We start from the raw sequence: 21,644 nt of genomic DNA, 5'->3' as shown, positions 1-21,644 counted from the left end.
AAAAAAAAAAAGACAGGACAGCAGGGAAAAGAGCCCCTGTATTTCAAAGAATAACAACAATTTACATTAGCCTGACAGATTTGCAAGTTATTTAGCCTTCGAATGATTAGGTCTGTGCATGGAAAGGGTGGGGAAGGGAGAAGAGGAGAGAAACTGGACAGTAACCAGACAGCAAGTTCTGTGCAACAGACTGGTAGGTTTTTAGTACGGAAAGCAGCATCTCCTTCCTACCCAGCTCCTCAGAATCCCAGCTCCATCACTCTCTCCATCCTAGAGGATGTCTCCCAAAGGCACAACAGGGACTTGCATTTCCTTTTTCATATGATGGTAGTGGATATGAACTGTAAACCCAAAGGTCTGGATTTCACAAGAGACTATTCATCCTTGGGGGTGAAGGGAAAAGCACAAAAAAGACCCAAAGGTGATCTTCCCCGCCCTGGTACATTCTGAATAAGCTGAACAGAAAGAGACGAGCACTCTCTTTGCTGGAAGCTGAACCCGGAACAGCCATTACCGCGAGTTCTGGATGCAGACCTCGTTCAACATAACTCCCCAGCTAATGCTTTTTTGTTCCATTTCCCTTCCAAGTGTTTTAATGGTTCTATCTGGGATGGGAGAGCAAAACACCCCATAACACAACTAGCCAAAGCAGTCAATAACTTTGTGCAAGTCCAATTCTTTGACAAAAATCCAGTACTTGAGATTTCAGTTCCTAGTGCAGCCAGTTGCTGAGTGCTTGTGTTTCTTTAAAGGAGACACACAAAGTTAATAGGAAACATAAGATACAACCACACAGACAGGTGCAAACAGATACAAGCTGACTCACGTCCAGGCAGCTCCAAATCTGGGCCAAGCAAGCCTGCATCTATCTACGCTTGTGCACAATGATAAACCTGTACAACGGCAACAGATCTTCTCCTAGAGCTGGCTGAGCTCCCTTGACATCTACTCAGCTCAGCTAGGCTGGAGAGTGTTAAGCATACCATACAACCGAGCTGACAACCGCGCTACAGAAAAAGAAAAACCCAACACATTCCACCCTCTTAATTTTTAAAACCTTTAAAAAATGAAAAGAAAAAAACCCCAGATTCTGAACTCCTGCAGCTCTACTTCAATGTCAGGACACCGAGGAGGAAACAAGTACAGTGGTGTTACGCAGCTTTCTCCAGGTCACAGGAGGAAGCGGTGTCCAGTCAGGCTGAAATTCAAAGCCTCTGGCTCTCAGTACTTCTGTAGCGACTCCTCCACCCTGAAAGCAGGGCCATCCTTATCAGAAACAAACCCTCTCAAGGATTTAAGCCCCGACTTATTTCTTGTTTATCTGGGATGCTTAAAGTTAACATATAATGAAGCTCTGCTGCACAGCTCTGGATTTATCCCCAAAAGAAAACAAAAACCAAAACAAACATCCCAGCCAGAATTTATCCCCAAACCCAGACCTCTCTCTGCACCATTTTTAAAAGTTTGGAGAGAAGAGCAAATTAAGGAGGTGCTCATGCTGGCAGGAGGGAAGGGAGAAGAACCGAAAAAAATTATCTGTGAATAATAAAAAACCAAAGAGTAAGGATTCTGCTACAGCTCCATGACTCCCTACCCAGGCCTTCACTGAAAGGGCAGTTCCTTCAATCTGGGAGTGTGATGTTGAGGTGGAATAACAAAGTGATTTTGCGAACCGCTTCCCCAGCCTGGGAGAGGCTGGCCTGTAAAAATCTTCAGCACACCTTCAATAAAGTTAGTTTCACTGAGGTGTAGGAGACAGCTATAGTCTTACCCATGCAGCCTTCTTCTTCATCAATAAACATTTTGGATTTCAGCACACGCTTCCGTTTCCTCTTCCTCCCTCCAGCCAAAACCTAAAGGACATTGCAGTATTGTGAGAAATCAAACATTAAGGCCCCATGCACGTACACAGGTCATAAAACCATCAGCCCCAGGAATGAAACCTAGTTTCTCTAATGAAGCTGAGCATGATTTGACAGCTAATTCTGTCCCTTCCCAGGATATCCTAGTCTCATTTTTGCTAATGCCACAATTCTCCCCATCCTACCCGGACAAATTTCAGAAGGACAAAATACAACTTAAATGAGACAGCAAGCTTTCCTGCCTGCCAGCACAGGGAACGCATTCCTCTTCTGGGGCATGCGACATTTTGAATTGTGTTTAGTTATGCGAGAAGGCAGCACCGGAGCTGTCCCATCATACCGCCAAAGAACGAGGAAAGAACAAGGTGTGCAAGACACCAGAACTCCAGCTGTGACAAACAGCTGAGCTCACAGTAAAACTACACGTATTTTCTCCACTCAGAGGTTAACTGCTTGCCAACCGCAGCTCACCTCCCTTACACAGCAGCTTCCCTGTGATACAAGGTTGAATACCAAGAGTCTCCAGTTTCATTTCTGGCCATTCCCTGACTCCCGAGGCCAAGATTCAGAGGGAAGAGCATTCAAATATGAGCCACAATTCATAGAACCATCAAGATGGAGAAAGAGAAGAAAACAGAAAACTGCACTACATCCGCAAAAAAGCTACAGTTAAATAACAGTCTAGAAAATTAACGAACTAGTGAACGTGGTGGATTCTTTCAAGCAGGACGATGTGATGGACTTGATAGGCAAACAGGACTTCCCATTTAGCATCTGAAAAGTGGTCGGGCATTACCCATCAAATCGGAAAAAAAACAGAAGTTAATCATCCTAATATGCTCTTACCTCCGTGGATGCAGGCTCCAGTTCATTTTTCAGAGCAGGTACAAGAGGTGGAGAAGGAGCTTTCTCTTCCTCAGGTGTGGGAGACGGTGGGACATCTGTTAAGAAGATGAACACCTTGATAACACGTGAGTCTAATGCCCCCCTCGCAGCTACCTTTTTGTCTCAAATAATTTCATTTAACTCAGAGAAATTGCTTGTAAACTGTATTTATATCAAGGTTTACAAGTTCTTGCTCAGATTTGTTTAATTCAAGTCAGGACAAACCATCTGAAGCGGTCAGCCTCCAGCCAGACAGCTCACCCCATGCTAAGGTGCTATGTGCTGTGGTTCCCAAAGGAAGGAGGGTGGGATAGGATGGGAGAAAGGCATTTGGGATTTTTAGTAAGCCAAAATCAGCCCCACCAAATGAAACCTTAAGAATAGGCACAGAAACTGGCATGTTTTAGCTATAAATTATTTCACTTGCTCACTAAAGAGGGACTGTAATTTGTTTAGAAGTTGAAAGAGTCAGGGTTTAAGACTACACATTCCCAAATCACTGGATCACCTTAGTTTCTCTACCTCTCCACATTGGTAAAACAGTCATTGCTTCACGGGTGGTGTTACACATCCCGAAAAGTCCACGTATTAGCTTGGAACTACCTTAATCCAAGAATTAAATGCAATATGCTATTACCCGTCCTAAAAAACTGTTAAGGGACACCCCAGCTTTTCATTTGAAAAAACAAACAAAAAAACAGACCACCCTAAAAACCTAAGCCCATTCTCTCATCTGCCATCATCTATACTCTCCTCTGGGTGCACCGACAAAGAATGAAATCCTTCCAATGCCAAAACTGACCGAAATAGTCATGGCCAGACTGTACAGAGCAAAACCAGCTCCAGAGCCTCTACCAGCAGTGTCAGACAGGGACTAGCAGGACTTAGCGCGAGTAGCAGGGCTTACAGACAAACGAGAAAGTCAGGGTCACTCTTCTGTGGGGCTGGCAGAGGGACAGAGCTGTGACGGTGAAGTAAAATCAGTGCAGTGCAGGGCAAGAGGGGAAGGAGCAGCACCTTGCACCACACAGCAGGCACCATGACTAATTTAAATGGCTTTAAGGAATCCTCGCCAAATCCCAGTGAGAAATGCTGCCATGCAAGTCCTCAAATGTGGGGGAGAGCTAGGAATGTGGGGGAAGAAACTCCTCATCTGACCTATTGCTTAACAATAACAACGATGCTGCTGGACAGGAGGACAGAGTGCCTGCTTGGCTTCTCCTCCCAGTTCTGCTGGCTGCATTCATCCTGTCGTCGTAACATGAATTCTGGATCTGTAGCTGTCCCAACCGATTAGGTCAGTGTTAAGAGTTATGACTGTGCCAGGCATGTGGCCAACTGACCTTCATAGGTTAAGAAGGGCTCAAGTGAAACAGTGGTTGGCTGCCAAGGCTAAATAATAAATTACATTCTTCAAACAAGGACTCAGCCTCCTAACTACTTCAGTAAGTGAGGCACAGAAATGCAAACAGTGGGATAACATGACTCGGTATTTCACCTTGCTCCAAAGAGCTGGGTCTGGCAGCTGTGCAAAGATAAAACCAAACAACGGGTCTGCTCTAAGGTGCTAACTGCTGGGGTGGTCAAGGAGCTGCAGGGAATTCAAAATTCTCAATATTTATCAGTCTCAGAGCAACTGCAGACTGAAGTGCCGGTATACTGCACAGCACCAAAGCTGCTCACAGGCTACCCAGGCTGGCCACATCAATTTGAAAATATTTTTAAGAGAGCATAGGCTAAGGGGGCTGAAAACCAGTCTGGCAAAAAACTGTCACCTCTGCTGTGCTCAAGCAGAGACTGGTGGAGATATTTTCAGCGCGTCAACTCCACTCTGCTTGCCTGGGGGAAGGGAAGTCTGTGCTTTTCTTCAGCCTCCTTCAAACAAGTTCCCCCAGCTTTTGGCAGGCAGAAGGCACCTTCTCCCCATGTCAGAGTGTTTCAGACTACCATCAGGCTGTGGCTCTATTACTTTATTATCCTCTTCTAGCCAACACAGCCCTCTGACATGTGATAACTCCTGAGTCAACCTCTAGCTGCTGCCCACAGTTTACTCAACAGCAACAGCTGCATGAAATGGATACAAGTTGGGCAATTGGATGTACCAAAGATGTAAATCCTGGCTTTGTTCGGTTTGCTCTGACCCTGCCTGGAAAAACTGTGAGAAGCTTTAGTGCTTCTGCTGCAGCTCTCCGAAACTGATAGAGTTTGTAGGTTACAGTGCCACTGAAATCACTCTCCAAAGTGGCTGTAAAACAGTTGTCAACACTGCGAAATGCTGCCTGTGTTGGTATAGCTGAAGCTGCCAAAACCTCCTGTCCTCTGTGGACACACTTGTGTAGTTTATTCTGGCACTGGAAGCAAAACAACCTGCAGTGACTAAGGCACCCTCATACCAATATAACTTTTTAATGAAAAAATCATTTAAATGGAGAGGATTGTGCCTTATGCCCTCTCCGTATTTTCAACTTGGTACAATGTGCTGACACTTGTGCAAGAAGAGCTTATTTTGGGCTACTCTCAGTACATTAAGAGCAGACTAATATAGAACAACACAAAAGGCTTGCCCTGACATAAAAGCGCCTATACAGTGCTTCACATCAGTCATACGGACCTCATTTCAAACCCACAAAGTGTGGCTAAGTCTGCCTGAAAAAGGGCAGTGGTTTTACTAGCTGTTACACAGGTGGAGCCCTGTCTGAACGCCATTCAATCACCGCAGTGCCTGCAGACAAGCGTCCCCTTTTATCTGCAGCTGCACCCGCAGGAAAGGTTAGCACCCCTGCCCAAGGCCATGCCTCCTCGAGCGGGCGAGGAGCAGCCTGAGCAAGCACCTCCTCGTTCGTTTCAAGCGGAGGTCAGCCAGCTTAGCGTGGTGCGTTAGCATAAGTAGCAGCTAGACCCTTAGCCTTTGATATCTGCTCTGGTGGTACAGCTTCCCATATTGCATTTTGCATATTTCAGACTTACCCCTTGATCATCTGCAGGGGAGTTACACAGGTGGTGGATGAACTGTGCCCTGTCTGGCAGCGATTTCCAAATGCTGTGCAGCATATGGCACCTTCCTCCCTGCTCCCACAGGGATGCAGCATGGAACAATGTCACTCCAGGCCCCATTTTGCTCACTGATGCTGCTGATGAAAATTGCCCCTGCTCTCTGCAGAAACCCATTTCCAACCTTTCCAAAGATAAATGCTCTCAAAATGCATCTGCTGTACTTTTTTGTTTGTTTATATTATTTGTTTCATCCAACTTACATTCTTATACTCGAATACTGAATGTAAATATTACCAGTTTGGATTCAGCATGACTATTTCAAAGAGTTCAAATCTATCTTCTTTCATTCGGTTGAATTCAGAAGAGCAAGCAGCAGAACCAAACAGCTGAATGCAGACCTTATCAGGGTGGTTTAGATAGCCATTAACTTAAAAAGGAAGAACAGAAAGATTCTCATCTTTCCTTTTTGAAAGGGGGAATAGCACTAAGCTAATCTGAGTAACGTACAAATCGGTAGACACAAGCTATAATTTGCATAAATTTACAATTCTAATACACAACACAAAGCTGGTGCTTGACATAATGGAAAGAACAAAGAGGACTGCTATGCGGGATGAGCAACAAGAAAATTCTCCAAACAGAAACTCAAACTTTCTGCATACATCTCCAGTAGGTTAAACAGGAGTTAACCAAAACGCAGTCCTCCCTAACAGACAAATAGGTGGGTAGCCTTACTTGTACTGGTTTTGATGCCTAAAGCTACTGAGAAAGAGGTGAATAAGACAACTGGGTCCCAACCTGACCAGAGTACCAGACCCATGGTTTCTAATCGCAAAGCCAGTTAACTCACACTTAAAAGCACAGATGAAACGAGGCAGAACAACTAAACAGACCTACTGCGAGCACGGAGGTGGTATACACAGAGACTCTTGGACCACACCTTGGACCAAATGAAAACCGAAGGCACCACATTCAAAGGCATTAACTATTCAGCACATGCTAAGGTAATACAGGTATTCAACAAGAGACCAGAAAGTTCTAATATTCAAACCCAAAAGTGGATAGGCAGCAAGCAGGAGTCTGCAGTACTCTCTACAGAAAGCACTCCTCAATTTACAACTCTTACGGCATGGCTCTTAGTCTCAGGGGATTAAAAGAGCTCTAACAGAAATAGACGAGGAAAACAGAGTGTGCGGTCACCTCTCAGCTTGCTGTGTGCTCAGAGCACTGGCACGAAAACAGGGGGCTGGGGGTCCCCAACTCACAGCAGCACAAGGAAGACTGAACCAACAAGCCTCCACACTCCAAAGAGCGGCCTCTCTGCACAGCCCTACCGCACAGCCGAAGCACGGGGCTCATTTCTGCCTGCGTTCGCTAGCAGAGAACGGGTGAGCTGAGAGATTCCAGCCCAGCAAGGAGCAGTGCTTCAAGTGGCTAAATGGGCTGATTTCAATCTTCCCTCTTAGAGCTAAACAACGCAGCTTGTCAGTAGGCTGAGTGATGAGTAAATGGAAAGACCAGATAATAGCTTACAAACATTTAAAGAAATAAATACCAAAGAGTGGGGGAATATATGCTTTTTTATGGCCAAACAAGGAGCTGCACACAGGAATGTGATGAAATTAAGGCTGATCATGAAGAACAGCTTCCTGAGAGATTTATCATCCTGTGGAATAGTCCGAGTAGAAGTGATGGATGCCTGATGACAAAGATCACTTGAAATTATGCTAGGCAGAATAGAAGCCATGAAAATAGGCCTAAGGTGGCATGAGGACTGCTAAGATATGCAACAGTATTTGCCTCTCTAACTTGTATTACATGTTCTCTTAATTTCGTGGCTGTTTCTCACGTCCTAGCCACACCAAATAAGCAGCTTTAGCTCTCCTGCTGGAGTCCACCTCCTTGCTAATAAGACCTATTTGCCGTTTCACCTTTTTTTACTTCACCAAACTGGTGGTTTCAATTATTTGTCCATAATGATCCCCAAATTCTTTTCCTGATCAGCTTTTTGGATGACTGTTCCATTTAGCACATACTCCCTAGCTCGATCCCAAATTATTTTCCAGTTATCTATATTGAACGGCATTTGTCACCTCAATTACCCAAATTCTTTGGAATCCAGCCCTGCTGTTCCTCATTACAAGCCCAAATCTTGCGATGTTCTGGGCACCCTACTCCTATCAAAGCCAAAAGCCACTGAGGAGACGCAGAGTCGCATCGGATATGGCTCAACTGTTTTGCCTCCAGTTTCTCTATTATCTTGCTTCCAATGCTCTCTTCCAAAGCATTTCTATAAACAGACAGACTAAAGATACTAAAAATGACCCTGGGAGGGGGGAGGTCACTTTGTGAGTGTTTACTCACCAAATAAACCAGTTATGACCAGTCCTACAATTCTGGAAGGCGCGGTATCTTTCACAAGAGATTTGAGAACCTCCTTCCCACACGTCAGTGTGACTGGCAGCACACTTGGTGAGGAGACAGCCAGATCTGAGCTCAGCTAAAACAAAGACTGAATGACTGAGGCATCTCAACTGTATGCCCAAGTGCTTGCAGCACAAGATAAACAGAAAGCTCAAGCTACAGCCATTTGCACGGTCTTTAGTCCTCTAAACTATTCCCTCAGGTCATTGACCAACAGCCTTGGATAGTAATATTGTTGAAATCAGGCCCCTGACCTACATGTCTGGTTGTTTACATATCTTTTTACCTTCCTCGTCACTGCTGTCAGACTGAAGTTGTTTGATTCGCTTCCTCTTTTTCTTTAGATTTTCGGGATCTCTTTCTTCCTCATTATCCGACTTGTCCACCCTCTTCATTTTACTGCCACAAAAAAGGGGAAAAAAAAGGGAAACAAACGCAGGTTACCTCTTGTGTGCGCACAAAAGCATCATGCACGTTTAGATGAGCGTGTTCCTGACTTAAGTGCTGCTAGCAAGGAAATCAAATGCCTCTGTACCTCTTAAAAACATGAGCATCACATATGCTGAAGTACACTCACCTATACAATCAGGCATAGGCACAGGAGCATTTTCAAGCCTCTCATCCTTACCTGCACCCAGTCCTCCAAAACAAGGAGGATTTCTTTAGCCCCTCTGCAGTTCGTTTTGCCCAGTACCTCACCTAGCTTGGCCAGAGCAACCTGGCAAGAGTGCACTTCTGATCTTGTCTCTATAGCTCAGGCTCCCAAACACTAATGTCCCCAACAGCATCGCTCAGAAGCTCTTTTGACAGACTGCTTGCCACTGACTGACTATGAGGTAGTGTCTCAGAATCCTGGAGCCATTTTTAAAGACTACTGGAAAAATAAAATAGCTTCTTTCTTTTTAATGTTGGCGAGACATGTCAGACTAACAAGCCTGGAGGCTAAAGGCCCACGTATCCTCATAGAGCTGGTACAGCCCAAGTGGCCTTCCCAACACCACACTGCCAACATGCAGTTTCCAGGCCCTTGGCTTTTTGACTAAGACTATCAATAAGAAGACCAGTTAGCACCAACTGCCATGGTGGGCTGGGTGGTGTGCTTACCTATTTAGTTAGAAATAGATTGAGACCACCAATTAATTACTCATAGGCCACCAGAGAGCCATCAGACTGTAATGATTTTTTGTCTCTGTCAGTTTGGGTTGGATTAAACACAAAGGGCTGAACTTAAAATTTACTTGGAGTCTCAGCCCAAAGTAAACCAGCGGCATTGAAAGCAGCAGTACATTAGCTATGGAAATCAACAAGCAGAACTTTGTGTGCTGGAAGCTGTGTACATATAAGCTTGGGAATATACTACCTTCCCTGCAGTACAGGTGCCCCTGCCAGCCCCCACAGATGGCCTGCGGGGTCTATACTAAGTCTGCTCACAGCATGAGGTTGTCTCATGGAAAGCCACCCCCTCCCACAGAAGACTACCTGGACCGTGGCCCTTCCCATTTGCAATGGCACAAGTGGCCCCAAGGCATCTACAGCACTAAATGGAAAAGAAATATTAGGAAAGAATTCTAAGACAGATAATTTTAGCCAGGTTAATGCAATTTAGTAGCTGGAAACAGGAGGTGAGCCAGCATTGTATGACCAGCCAGCTCCATGCAGGCCATCAACAAGTGGGTTAACAGATTACAGGGACCCTGAATGCTGCAGCCCACCTTTTTTTGTTCTTTTGAATTCTAGCAGACTCTGTTTTCCTTCCTGGTTTCTCTACTACAGTATTAGGGGATGACTCTGGTTCTGCCACAGGAACTGAAGGCTTGACTACTTCTTTCTCCTCCTTTGGCTGCTCAGGCACAGAGTTAACTTTGAGTTTGTCTGTGAAAAAAACATTAGCAAAGAACAAACACTGGGCATTCAGTATGAATGACAACTTGCAAAGGAGTTGGCTAAACAAAACACTTTGCACCAAGAATATGGAAAACACTACAGAGGACGTATAAAAGCATCAGGGCTCTAGGTTGACCAAGCTATGTCATACATGAAAAAAGGGCATCCTTAAATTTCTAGCTGATTTACCGTTTTGGTTCTGCTGTAACTCATGGCACAGCAGCAGTTAAACTCTGCAGAAGAGGGACAGGAGGCAGTGCCAGAACCCCTTACAATCACCAAGACATAAGGCACTGCAGAAGGGCCAGGAGCCCCTCTTCTAGACAGCCCCTTTAGCGTAACACCACATCAATGTTTACAGTCGGTTGACCCCTTCTAAATTAAAGAGTTTTAATCAAACAAAAAACTGCTCAGAAACAGGAAAATCAGGGCTGATGATGAGCCGTGAGAGGCGTGTGCAGTCCCCACCCTGCATAACATTAGCGCCCACGATTAGTATTTCCAGTAATATAGTGGCTTCTCCTCGCACCCCAGCCCCGATGTGATCAAGAACCAGCCTCTTTTGCCTACGTGGCACCACATACAAGGACAATTCTGCTTCAAAAGGCTTAATCTAGTACCAGAGAAGAGGCAGCAGGTGGGAGTGGACAGCAAAATAATATTTATCAAGCAAATAGGTAATGCTGTTAACACACTAGCACCTAATTACAGTCTGTGAGCTTCACTCAGCAGCTATACCCACACCTCACCAGAAGAGAGGAGCAGACAAGTTAGAAACCAAGCACAAGATGCACGAGTGAAGACACAAGTGTTCAACGATGAGATCAACTACATCGGCAACAGGAACAGAGGCTGCCGAGATGGCTAAGACTTCATTCCAACGCCTTTCTGATACTGCCTGGAAAACAGGCAAGGGAAAACACTGCATACATAAGAACTTGAACGACAGCTCTTTTATTTATGATCAACAGCAGAAAGTCGAAGGACCCAATTACTGTTAAATCAGGACTTTCTGGCAATAGTGAAATCTTTGTAGCCAGGAGATACGTAAAACATGGAGAGAATAAATCTTACTCCTGGAATCACCCTATCTCTTCTATACACATAATCATTTCCAGTTCTCTCAGTTTGCTCCTTCCCTGCAGCCACCTCACAAACTTCCTTGAAGTGCTCCCTAACAGGGCTCAGCAGAGAAGTGAACCTCACTGGAAATCGTGAAAATGCATCCACAAAGCTTTCTCCATCACCGCTGGGTTATCTTTACCACACAATTTCAACTTCTTGGGTTTTCAGCATACAAACTTTGGTCTAGGGCTCTTCTCAGATCTTAAGAATTTACTGAAGAATTTACTTGAGTTAATGGTAGTAACTCTGCTTAGGCTTGTGAGGCTTCAGCTGAGAGTATCCTCAGCTCCCTCAGTCTCACAAAAACAGGAACTCAAAGAAACCCAACAGTACTGTGCCTTATGTGTTCAGCGCTGGAACTGTACTCTGCTACCTCTGACAGATGTCTGTTAAAAAGTGAACTTTGCTGTTTACTCTCTCCCAGTAACTCTTCCCTGAATCCTCTTATACTCGTTTTTATAAGGGAATCTTTGAAGAAGGTCATACAGTCCTTTTCCAATGTCTATTTAAAAGCTTCAGCATATTTCCTTCAGACCTGGATAATTTAGGTCAGAAATGACCTCCAGAAGCCACCACCTGTAGTCCAAACCCCTGCTCAAAGGGGAAGGTCACCCCTCATTTTCATCCTCCAGTTATTAGCTCTTCAGTTTTCAGTAATTAACCCTAAATCTAACTGTAGACTCCATAGTGATTTGTGATGAAAAGCAAGCATCATTAACACACCCTGCATAACAGGTTTTGGCAAACACTTTACCAATAGCTAAGCTTCCAGCCAGAACTACTCACTTCAAATCAGATTTCTTCTGCACTAAAAATCCTTCCTGGGTTAGTCTGCACAAATATGTCATTTTAATTGATCTCCATCCAGCAAGATTTTTGTCTGAAAAATTCCACTTAAAACTTAATTTTTTGCCTTAAGAGCTGCATACAAAACCATTAACCCCTCTGAGTCAAAAAGAGCAGAAGAATAGTATGTAAAAGTATAAGAAAAGAGGGGATATAAAGAAAATCCAACAAGTTTGATGGGGTGGGAATGAACAGTTCCATTCCTTTCTGTTTATGGCTCCCATCACAGCTGTATAAGAAGATGCTCGTTATTACTGATGGGTTTTAATTGCTTTAATTTGAATTTTTTTAACAGCTTAAGAAAAGAAAGACAATTTTAAAAAGAAAGAGAATTTCAATATCCCTCAGGATATATTTTTTTTTTAAACTACAGCAGGCTGGTCCCTGACCACAATGGTTGCTGAAAACAGATGGGTGTTATAAAGTACTTACTCATGGCAGCTTTTCCAAAGAAGTTGTTCATTATGCTGCTCTTTGCTGGTGGTTTGCTGCTGACTGCAGACACCTAGAAGCAAACAGAGGAGTAACCACAGGAATTATTCCTGCAACACATCCCTCAAAATGCATAGTGCTGCTTCTGGACAAGCGAAATAAATATGTATTTGTTGATTACTCAGTGTCTTAGATGTCAGCATCCAATTAGGAGAACTTGAAGGTGCTAGGTATTACATGCATCAAAGGACCGAGAGCAAGTTACTTAGAACTCCTTAGCTAGGCCTTCAGATCTAACTTGGGTAACTTTCCCATCTGATGGCTGACAGCGTTACTGAAATAAGTGGTTGGGACTTGGGTCTGTTCCCAGTAAAGAACTGTTCTTTTTTCAAACTATCAGTGTCTCAATTCACAGTAACCGACAGAGGAAAGAACACAGATTGGCCAAACCATGAAGACTTTATCCAGCTACTCTGGCACGTATACTGTTCTGCTGAGCCGTTTGCAAAAAATATCACTGCTCTATTCCATTAATACAGCCGCCACCAAAGTGAAAAATCACACACACACAAAAAACACCCACCTAAGGAAGCTTGGCCTCCTAATCCCATTTATTTTCATGCAAAAAAAGGCAACCAGACACTAAAGTTCCCAAAACACTCAGACACGCATATTTCAGCAGTTCTGAATTCACTATAAAAATCAGAAAAATGAACTAAAATGTACTCAGCTGTTATAAAAAAGCCCAACCATATGCAGGGAACGTTACCATTTTAATACCCATTTACTGGCCACATTGCTTCAAAAACAATTATACTAATTAAAATTAAAGTGTAATCCTATCCTGGAAAAACCAGCAGTTGAGAAGATAAACAATTTAGTCTTGCACAGGTCAAGCTCTGAAACTTCCCTCACAGACCAAGTTTAAACACCTTGATACTTTTAAGACCTGGACTTCTCGCGTTTCACATATTGCTTAAAACAAATCCTTTTAAGCACAATGAAGAGAGCAAGATCCTCAACCGGTGTATATATTGGCATAACTGAAGACAATGGAACAATTGTCTCAATAACACAGCTATGCTGGTTTACACTCACTGGAGACCTGGCTCCAGGAGGAATGTCAAAGCATCAAAGTTAGGGCAAATAGACTTTTGTGGATAGATCAAGAGTGTGGCACAATATATTTTTGCCCACAATGACTAACAGAAGGCACATCTGTACTGTACAGTTAAATACTTAGAAAACAGTGACTGAGCATTCCCAGTGGACAGCAAGCTCAGCACTAGAAGCAGTGGACAAAGCTGCACCACAGCGGTTCAGGTTATTTAGGTCGAGTAAGAGTGAAGCTAGAAGAGCGGTTCATTAAAGCTATTAACCCAGAGGGCTGCCAAAGGGTCTGAGGTAACTTACACCTGGGGCCTCCTTAGCCTCTGCTTTAGTTTCTTTATTTGTGTCCTGGGGTTTGGAAGCCGCCGCTTTCGCTGCAAACATTCCCATGATCCCTTTGGGCTGCTGTGAGGTCTGTTTAGCAGTCGATGGACCGTGGCTGTTGATCGCAGGTACGCTGACAGCATTCGTGTCACTCTGTGCCTGGGAACCAGCCTGCACAGACGTCTGCGCTTGAGAAACTTCGGCTGGCGTCCTGGGGACCGCAGCAGCACACTGAATGGCACTAAACCTGTGTGATGGAGTGAAAAATTTAATTAGCCTTTTAACTTCTTATTTTTCACCTCAGTTTCCTCCCCGGTAGCACCTTGCTTCTTTGGTCCTGTGTTCTCCTGTTACGGGAAAAAGAGCATTTTAATTTGTGCGGGGGACAAGAAAGAAAAGTTGGCACAGAACTAGAGCGATGGAGACCTCAACTGAACAGATCAGCTGAACCTGTCAGCAAGAGCCAGAGCATTCAAACGCTAAACAAGCTGTTCAGATTTCATGGGGGGAGGAAAAGCCTGTCTCCACACCCAGGGTGGACAGGGAGCGGACTGCATTTTATTCCTAAACGGGTTACGCTCTCTAAAGTTTGCGGCATAAATTGTATGGCTGTCTGATGATCTAAAACATTTACAACTTTCAGATGCTTTGACAGAGTCCACTACTGCTGCAACAAGCAGCCACAGTCGTACTGGCCAGGTAAGTAAATCACAACTGAAACTAAACTACTTAAATGGCTCAGAAGATATCCATGATATTCAGACTTAACTATATAAAGTCATTTCCATGTAATAACTGGTAGACAGACACATCTCAGCTTGTAACAGTCTGAAACGTGATTGTTTAGGGATATGGGGATGTAAGAACTAAATGATGTGCTCACAGTTACAATACAATTCACTGACAGTCAGGAATAGCAGTGCCCAAAAATAACTGAACTGTACTCCCCACTGTGCAAATCACAGGCAAAGCTTTCCAGATTTCCTACAGAAATGCCACAAGACAGCACAGACTCACGCCTTCCAATCCACCGAATTACACAGCATATTTTTATTTGCATAAGAAATAAACCAGTCTTCTGCCAATTAATTTCTGTGCCTCAGCATTAGCAGCTCACATGCACAGTCCACTTCTACTCTGATCAGGAACTGTAACGTATCAACAAAACAACATAATCTCTACAGCATTTTTAGGCTGCAGCAGCAATCTCTTGACATTCAAACCTTTAAAGGAAGGAAAGACGACACTGAAGAAAAATATTTCTACTCTCCTTTATACTGATAATCTGTTTTCAATATGGTCATCACGGCTGTCTGGACAGCTTTCACTCCTACTCCAAACACACCAATAAGCAACACCACCAACCCTCCAGATTACAAATCACATTTTATCATTAACGGTTATGCTGACCGTGCAGCAAGCATATCTAAACCTCACACATTCCAAGTTAGCTTGCCTTAATGCTGCAGTGTGACTATAGCTTATGGGCTTGATCCAAATTTCACTAAATAAACACTGAAAAAACAAGCAATGCTTGGACTATGCTCTGTGAGCAAGGAGCTGCTTCCACTTGGAAAGCTGACATTAGCAACATGCACTAAATCCAGTTATTTATATTAGTATATCTAGCTACCTCCGCCACCTTCACGGTGTAACAGGTCCCACATAAACACAGAAGAGAATAAAGATCCTTGCTCCAGAGCTTGTGAGATATATGGACTGACAGGGAAGTCTAAGAAGCCAGCAGGTTCTGTTTGCACAGAGTTAAACCTCCGTCTTCTGCAGGTACTGCAGGAATCTTGCCCCAAGTGTAAAAGACAATTCACGTAGTTGGCAAGGGAGAGGGAACATGGTCAGCCTGAATTCAGTTCAGCCAGGTCAACAAATGAAGAAGTTAAATTTTTCTTAGTTCGCTTGGGAAATTCTGCTCCAAAGCCAGGCAGGGATTTACACATAGGCTTCAGAAAGCTATGTCAGAATCTGAATTGTCTAAACCTTCTGGATGTACAAATCCCAAAGGCAGACTCCTCTAAGACATTAAGTATCATCATGCAAGGCTGCCTGAGAGTAAACAGGCTGGAACGAGGCAACTGCAGCCAAACCTATGGCATGTGCCTTCCCCGAGGCAGGGTTTTCAGGCACTTATCAGAGTATTGACATTCACACTTGAAATACACAGCTTCTAGGAGACTAATTTCTCAGCCACTCTTGTCAACATTTTGATGACAGCTACGTTTCTACTTTCAAATTCTATACTCTTTCTATGACACAACATTCAGGCATCCTCCTTCTAAACCAGATTGGTCATGGCACTGTACATCCTGATTACATCAAGCTGAAGCTGTTGTGGTGAAAACAACATATAAATGAAAAGCCACAGCTGCCAGGCACCGTTCAGGAGGGGAGACAATGACCCCTGGAGACCAAAGTCCCTCTGAGTTCTATGACAGCCTCTCTCTAGCTCAGCTGTGAAGGACACTTGTGCTGCTTGTTCTGTTTCGTAAGCTTCTCCTACACCTCAGGCTCTCATTTGTGGAGAATGAGTTCCTGTAAGACATCTTCAGAGAGGTGGATCAGCCCAGTGGATGAAAACACAGTCTCACAAAACAGAAGGCAAGCTCATGTTAGCGCTTTGTTGAGCACATCACTCATGTTTTTTTAAGTCTGTTTTGATTTATCTTACTCTGTGACTGAGGAATGGATAAAAATGGTCATGATTAAGCGTGGCCTGGAAATGAAATGAGGAAAAAGTTTCTAGTCATCAGAGAAGAAAGGTACTGGAACAGCCTGCCCATTGGAGTAACGGAGCAAGCAAACCAACTGTAAGCTGGAAATAGCTCAGTTTATAAAACAATCATACAGTGTGCTGTTTGGGGACTGGTCTGGCATGACTTAGAAGGTATCTTTATCTAGCTTTCTAAAAATCCAGGCATATCTGGTAACCATTGCCTTCTGCTGAAGTGCGCTATGTAGCAACATCTCGTCAGTCTCAAATCACATAGCTTAAGAAGAAAAACCATGAGGCAACTCACTTGCTGCAGTTGTGCAGGTTTGTTTTGACAATATCATAGTCTGTGTTGTAGAGTGGTCCGCTGTCTTTCAGCAAGGCCTTCTGAATGCTGTACACGTGCACACTTGCAATCGTGGCTAGTTTAGACTTCATTGCTGGGGGGAAAAAGAAGAAAAGTCCTCTGTTAGCACAGCCTTTACGGAATCAGGTGGCAACTTTAAGTATCAGGTTTCACCACGGATGGAGCAAGACTGACAGACCACTTGACAGCAAGGACCTGAATATAAAAACATGTAATTGTACCTTCTTCCAATGCTTAGTGAGCACTTGAATTGAGAATTCAAGGTAACAGACTCCACAAGCCTGTCAAACATGTTTTCCACTACACACTCTTCGTTCTTACATAACTGAATTAAGAGCAATCTCTCTGTGTTTACCTTCAAAATACCCAGTGTTTGGAATCCAAGATATCTATATGACTGCCTAAGGCTAAGAAAGAAAATAATGGTCATAACTCTACCCTGCTGGAACTGCTCTCTGCTGTTAAGGTAGTATCCACCGTATCAACTAGCATCACTGTGTCATCTCTAGTAGCCTGCTGGAATACATGCTTTGCCTCTTCTATGCTATTTAAACTGTAACCCTCTTGAGACAAGGGCTGGTTTTTAGGAATTCTTTGTTCATTGCTTATATTGTTCTTTCCACACAGACCTGGTCTGAGACAGAGCTTCTAGGCACTATAAAAATACACACAGTAATCATTTCTTGGGGCCAGTCCTAGACTATGCAGCCCTACTCCCATCAAAAATCTCAGCCTCTTCCAAATTTAAGTCATACCTTTGGCCTGTCTTCTAATACAAAAAACATGAACAACCCTTTCCTCCACAGCAAAACAGAATATTGTGCAGCACAGATAATTCAACAAACACGACAGATAGTAGTTGTACTGCTTGACAACCTACTACCCTGATGAGGGCAGCTTTAGTTAGAAACCCACTTCAGACTTCAAAAAGGAAAATAATTCAGGTCTTTAGAACAAAGTCACATCATTAGCATGGACATTTAAGGTCACAAATGCCACAGTATGTTCTCAAATACCAAAGACGCTATTTTAAAGTGATGAAGGGCCTGAAGTTGTGTTTCAATTGCTACAGATCAGATCTCAGCAGCAGAACCAGACCTGGAAAGATGGCAAGAAAACTGACAGTGCATGGACAGCAGCTGCAGGAAGCAGTGTTACAGTGGTAGGGTTTTTCACCTTTTACTGTGAAAGCAAATACTCCAGACAAAAGTGAGAACATTCTCATGAGACACTTAACTAATACCCACATCACTTGGGGCAAACAAAGACTGCAATTGGATTTAGCCAATAACTAGAATTACCTGTGGAACTGTTCTAAAACTGCGACGCACTGCTGTACCCTACTCAAATATTGTTGTCTTTAAGGAGGAGCCATCTGTCACTGGCAGGGAGGTGGAAAATAATTTCTGACTAAAATGTTCAACATAAAAAAAATAATTAGACCCAAATCACAAGTCTGAACTTAGCTGTTGGCTCACATATTCAAAATTCTGAGAAAAAGCTAGTACAAAATGTACACACCTAAACCCAACAGCCTGACTAGGCATTTACGTGCAGATGGCAAGTTCTGAGCTTTACTCACTTTGCTGTTCTTTCAAAGAAAAAAGTTAAAACCACATAATTTTCACAGTTCGCTTACCTTCGAGTTTGTCCTCTCTCACTACTGCAACCTTGTGGCACTGTAAAAAAACCAAATAAATGGCAATCTTTTAAAATTTTAAGACCAATATTTTCAGTTACTTATTGAGTAAGAAAGTCTACCCATTATAGGTGCGCCTTTATAGCTGCAAAGAACACTGCCAACGCCTTTAAAGAGTCATCCGCCACTAGTTTTTAAAGCTCCATCTTCCTACTTTTCTAATGGACCGTTTCACAGGTCACTACAACCCTATAGAAATCCTCCATCCTCCATTCCTGACACTGGGAGATGAGACACAGATGAAACAAGAACTAAACAACTGCACAGTGCAGTGGAGAAAAGCAAACTAACACAGGTGATGACCCAACTGCTAGAAATCTGCTGTCCAAGCCCACATCACCCACGTATGTTTAGACTGCCAGTAAACTCTAACGTAGCAACCTGTAGCACAGACACTGTACCAGACAAGCAAAACGTCATGAGAAATTAAGCATTAATTTAAAAGCCAGAAATGCATGTTTCTGGAAATGAGCTCTACAGCCAGTCTTCAAGGACTATATCTGCTCTATGACATTTAACAGGCTTCAAAGTAGAGTATCCAAAGATTGGACAAAATCCAGCCATTAATATTGTGTTTAACTGATACCACAGACTAGTCATCAAAAGAGTAAGAGGCAAGAAAATGTAGACAACCTGAAACAGTAAACAAAGATTGTCTCGGTCCCTCACTGAGGCTGATAAAAATCAGTAAGGAAAAGTGTGCGAAGTGCTTAAGACACAATAGGAATTATTTGTGAGTGATTTCAATCTGTATCTCCTTCAGATGAGTCTTGCTGTTGAATCCACAGCCTTGTGGCTACACCTACTGACAGCAGACAGTAGTGCAGGGTTACCAGCAAGCACAGGGTTGTATCTGAAGCACTCGCATCGCTTTCCTACCCAAAATTGACTTGTGCCAGATGTTATCCACCAGCTCCTCCAATGCCTGCACATCTTCTGGAAGTATCTTCCTGATCTGACCTCCTCTGGCTAGCTTTAAACTCCTGTGTGGCACTCCTAACCCTGACACTGCTTTATCTCTACCCCTAACAACTTACTGAGCCTGCAGGTTACCCTTCTTAGCAGTCACTGCTATTGCAGTATTTCAAAAATAAGATATGTAAAAAAAAAAAGGGGGAAAAAGAGTGATCTTTATATGTTTCCCTTGGTAGATATACAAGCTTCTAAAGTAAGGTTTAAAAAAAAATAAAAGCAATAAATTACTTGTTCCACTCTCAGAATTCACTTGTTCGTTTTGAACACATTATGGCAAATCTAAAAATAATAAGATGCATTAGCAAATCTCTGGCCAGCTCTAGTGAGCTAAGAGATGCTACCTTGTTATTAAATCGGGGGAAAACCTGTTAAACTCAGACTATAAATGTCACCCTATCTGTACAGCTTTAAATAAATATATTCCATTATACACAACTAATGCAAGCAATTACCTTCCGTTTTGGGGCGATTTGGAGGTTTAAAGAGAATATTCTATGCATGCAAGAATTTTTATTTAGGGAAAAGAAAAAAAAAAAAAAGAAAAAAGGTTTGTTGGGAGTTTTTTCCCCAATTAACAAATAAAAGCCAGGACACCCCGAGATGTACTAATCCTAAGTGGTGACTGTGGACTGTACTGTAGGAGATATTTGGTTATCTGAAGATATGACTAGACACCAGGGGAATGTCAAAGGCATTTACTGTTTGACTATTAAATTATTCCATGAGCAAAGGGAAACAGGCGCTCAATTTGCTCATTATCTTTCAAAAACCTCTGGGGTACCTGTCTGAAATTTTAAGTTTACATTCCTGAAAATCTGACAAGCAGCAATAAGAAAAAATAAAAACATTTAAGGAGAGATTCCTTTGCTTATTAAGTCAAAGATTTGAAATACAAAATACTGTTAATAAACTTGTATTTCTCTTGCACACCAGAATAAAAAAAAAATGATTTAATTAACAAGAAAACTTCAACTATTTATTTATTATTCTATTTATTATTTTTTATTATTCTAACTGAATTCCAGGCTGTTTCCAAACACTACTTAGCACACTTCCACTCCACAGCAGAACCTGGGAAATGGATTTGCTGATCTCACAAGGGCCCCTCCGGACTGTATTACAATCTTTGCTGTTTAATAATAGCGATAAGATTGAGAGATGACGGGAAACAGGATTTAAGTTAATTAAATAAAACCCCTGGTGCATTATTCAGCACTGTATTATCAAATCATGACCAACTGATCTTTCCTCCCCGTTACTTGTATGCTGGGACAGAGATAGTGCCTTATTTTGTACATGTACAGAACACCTAGCACACTGCGCCTGTTACTGGAAAAAGAGAGCAAGTTCAGCTTTTGACCCAAAGATTACAAAACAAGGTGGAAGACACAAGAACAAAGAGCTTGCAGACACCCTCAAGAAATGAAACACTCACAACGTATCCGTTCTGGATGAGGTTTCCTGCAACTAAGTAGGTGACATGAAGCTGAGCTCCTGAATTCTCCTTTCGTTTCCTCTCTACATAATCATACAGCATCCTGCACAAAAAGAAACCAGTGTTAATCACCTAGAAAGGAAAGAGCACGTCACCACCCCTTCCGTGAAGCTTACGTAAAAGAGCAAAGCCAGCCTGACATGGAAACTTTTCACATAAGCACATAAGTTATTTTAACCAGGACTAAATTAATCTTACTGAGACACCTTCATTCTCTGCCACTTTGGAGAATCTCAGTCCAACAACTATAAAAACCAAAGATGAAATGCATACACGCTCTCAAAAGCTTTAATAGCTGGTTGCAGATGGTCTCAAATCCTCTAGGTTGCTGGTTCCAAAGTCTCCCCTCAAGAAAGGCCGTTTCCCTCATTACAACCCAGCATTCTGAAACACCTGACAGAGGAACTGGTGATTTTTGGTACATAATCACATTGCCAGGTGTATATATACAATCCCAGTTACATCCACCCACAGGGTAATCAGAAACAGGAGGAAAG

At 43.0% G+C, this 21,644-nt stretch overlaps 1 protein-coding gene across 3 annotated transcripts in view; it reads right to left on the bottom strand.

Annotated features, from left to right (window-relative positions):
- The window catches only part of POLD3 (DNA polymerase delta 3, accessory subunit), a 45,927-nt gene that overhangs the window by 4,495 nt on the left and 19,788 nt on the right, over positions 1-21,644 (bottom strand). For 2 of the 3 annotated variants that reach the window (XM_056327168.1, XM_056327166.1), the window contains 9 exons: positions 21,088-21,190; positions 18,618-18,657; positions 16,919-17,051; positions 13,866-14,133; positions 12,453-12,525; positions 9,878-10,037; positions 8,440-8,564; positions 2,709-2,803; positions 1,772-1,853 (listed from right to left, as the gene is read on the bottom strand). In XM_056327168.1, coding sequence (XP_056183143.1) covers positions 1,772-1,853; positions 2,709-2,803; positions 8,440-8,564; positions 9,878-10,037; positions 12,453-12,525; positions 13,866-14,133; positions 16,919-17,051; positions 18,618-18,657; positions 21,088-21,190 — 1,079 coding nt within the window. The remainder of the gene's footprint in view (positions 1-1,771; positions 1,854-2,708; positions 2,804-8,439; positions 8,565-9,877; positions 10,038-12,452; positions 12,526-13,865; positions 14,134-16,918; positions 17,052-18,617; positions 18,658-21,087; positions 21,191-21,644) is intronic. The other variant, XM_056327167.1, reaches the window with a different exon arrangement.

This window comes from Falco biarmicus, chromosome 2, assembly GCF_023638135.1.
Source record: "Falco biarmicus isolate bFalBia1 chromosome 2, bFalBia1.pri, whole genome shotgun sequence".
NCBI lineage: Eukaryota > Metazoa > Chordata > Aves > Falconiformes > Falconidae > Falco > Falco biarmicus.
Note: the sequence above shows the minus strand (reverse complement) of the source record. Positions and strands in the feature narration are given on the sequence as shown.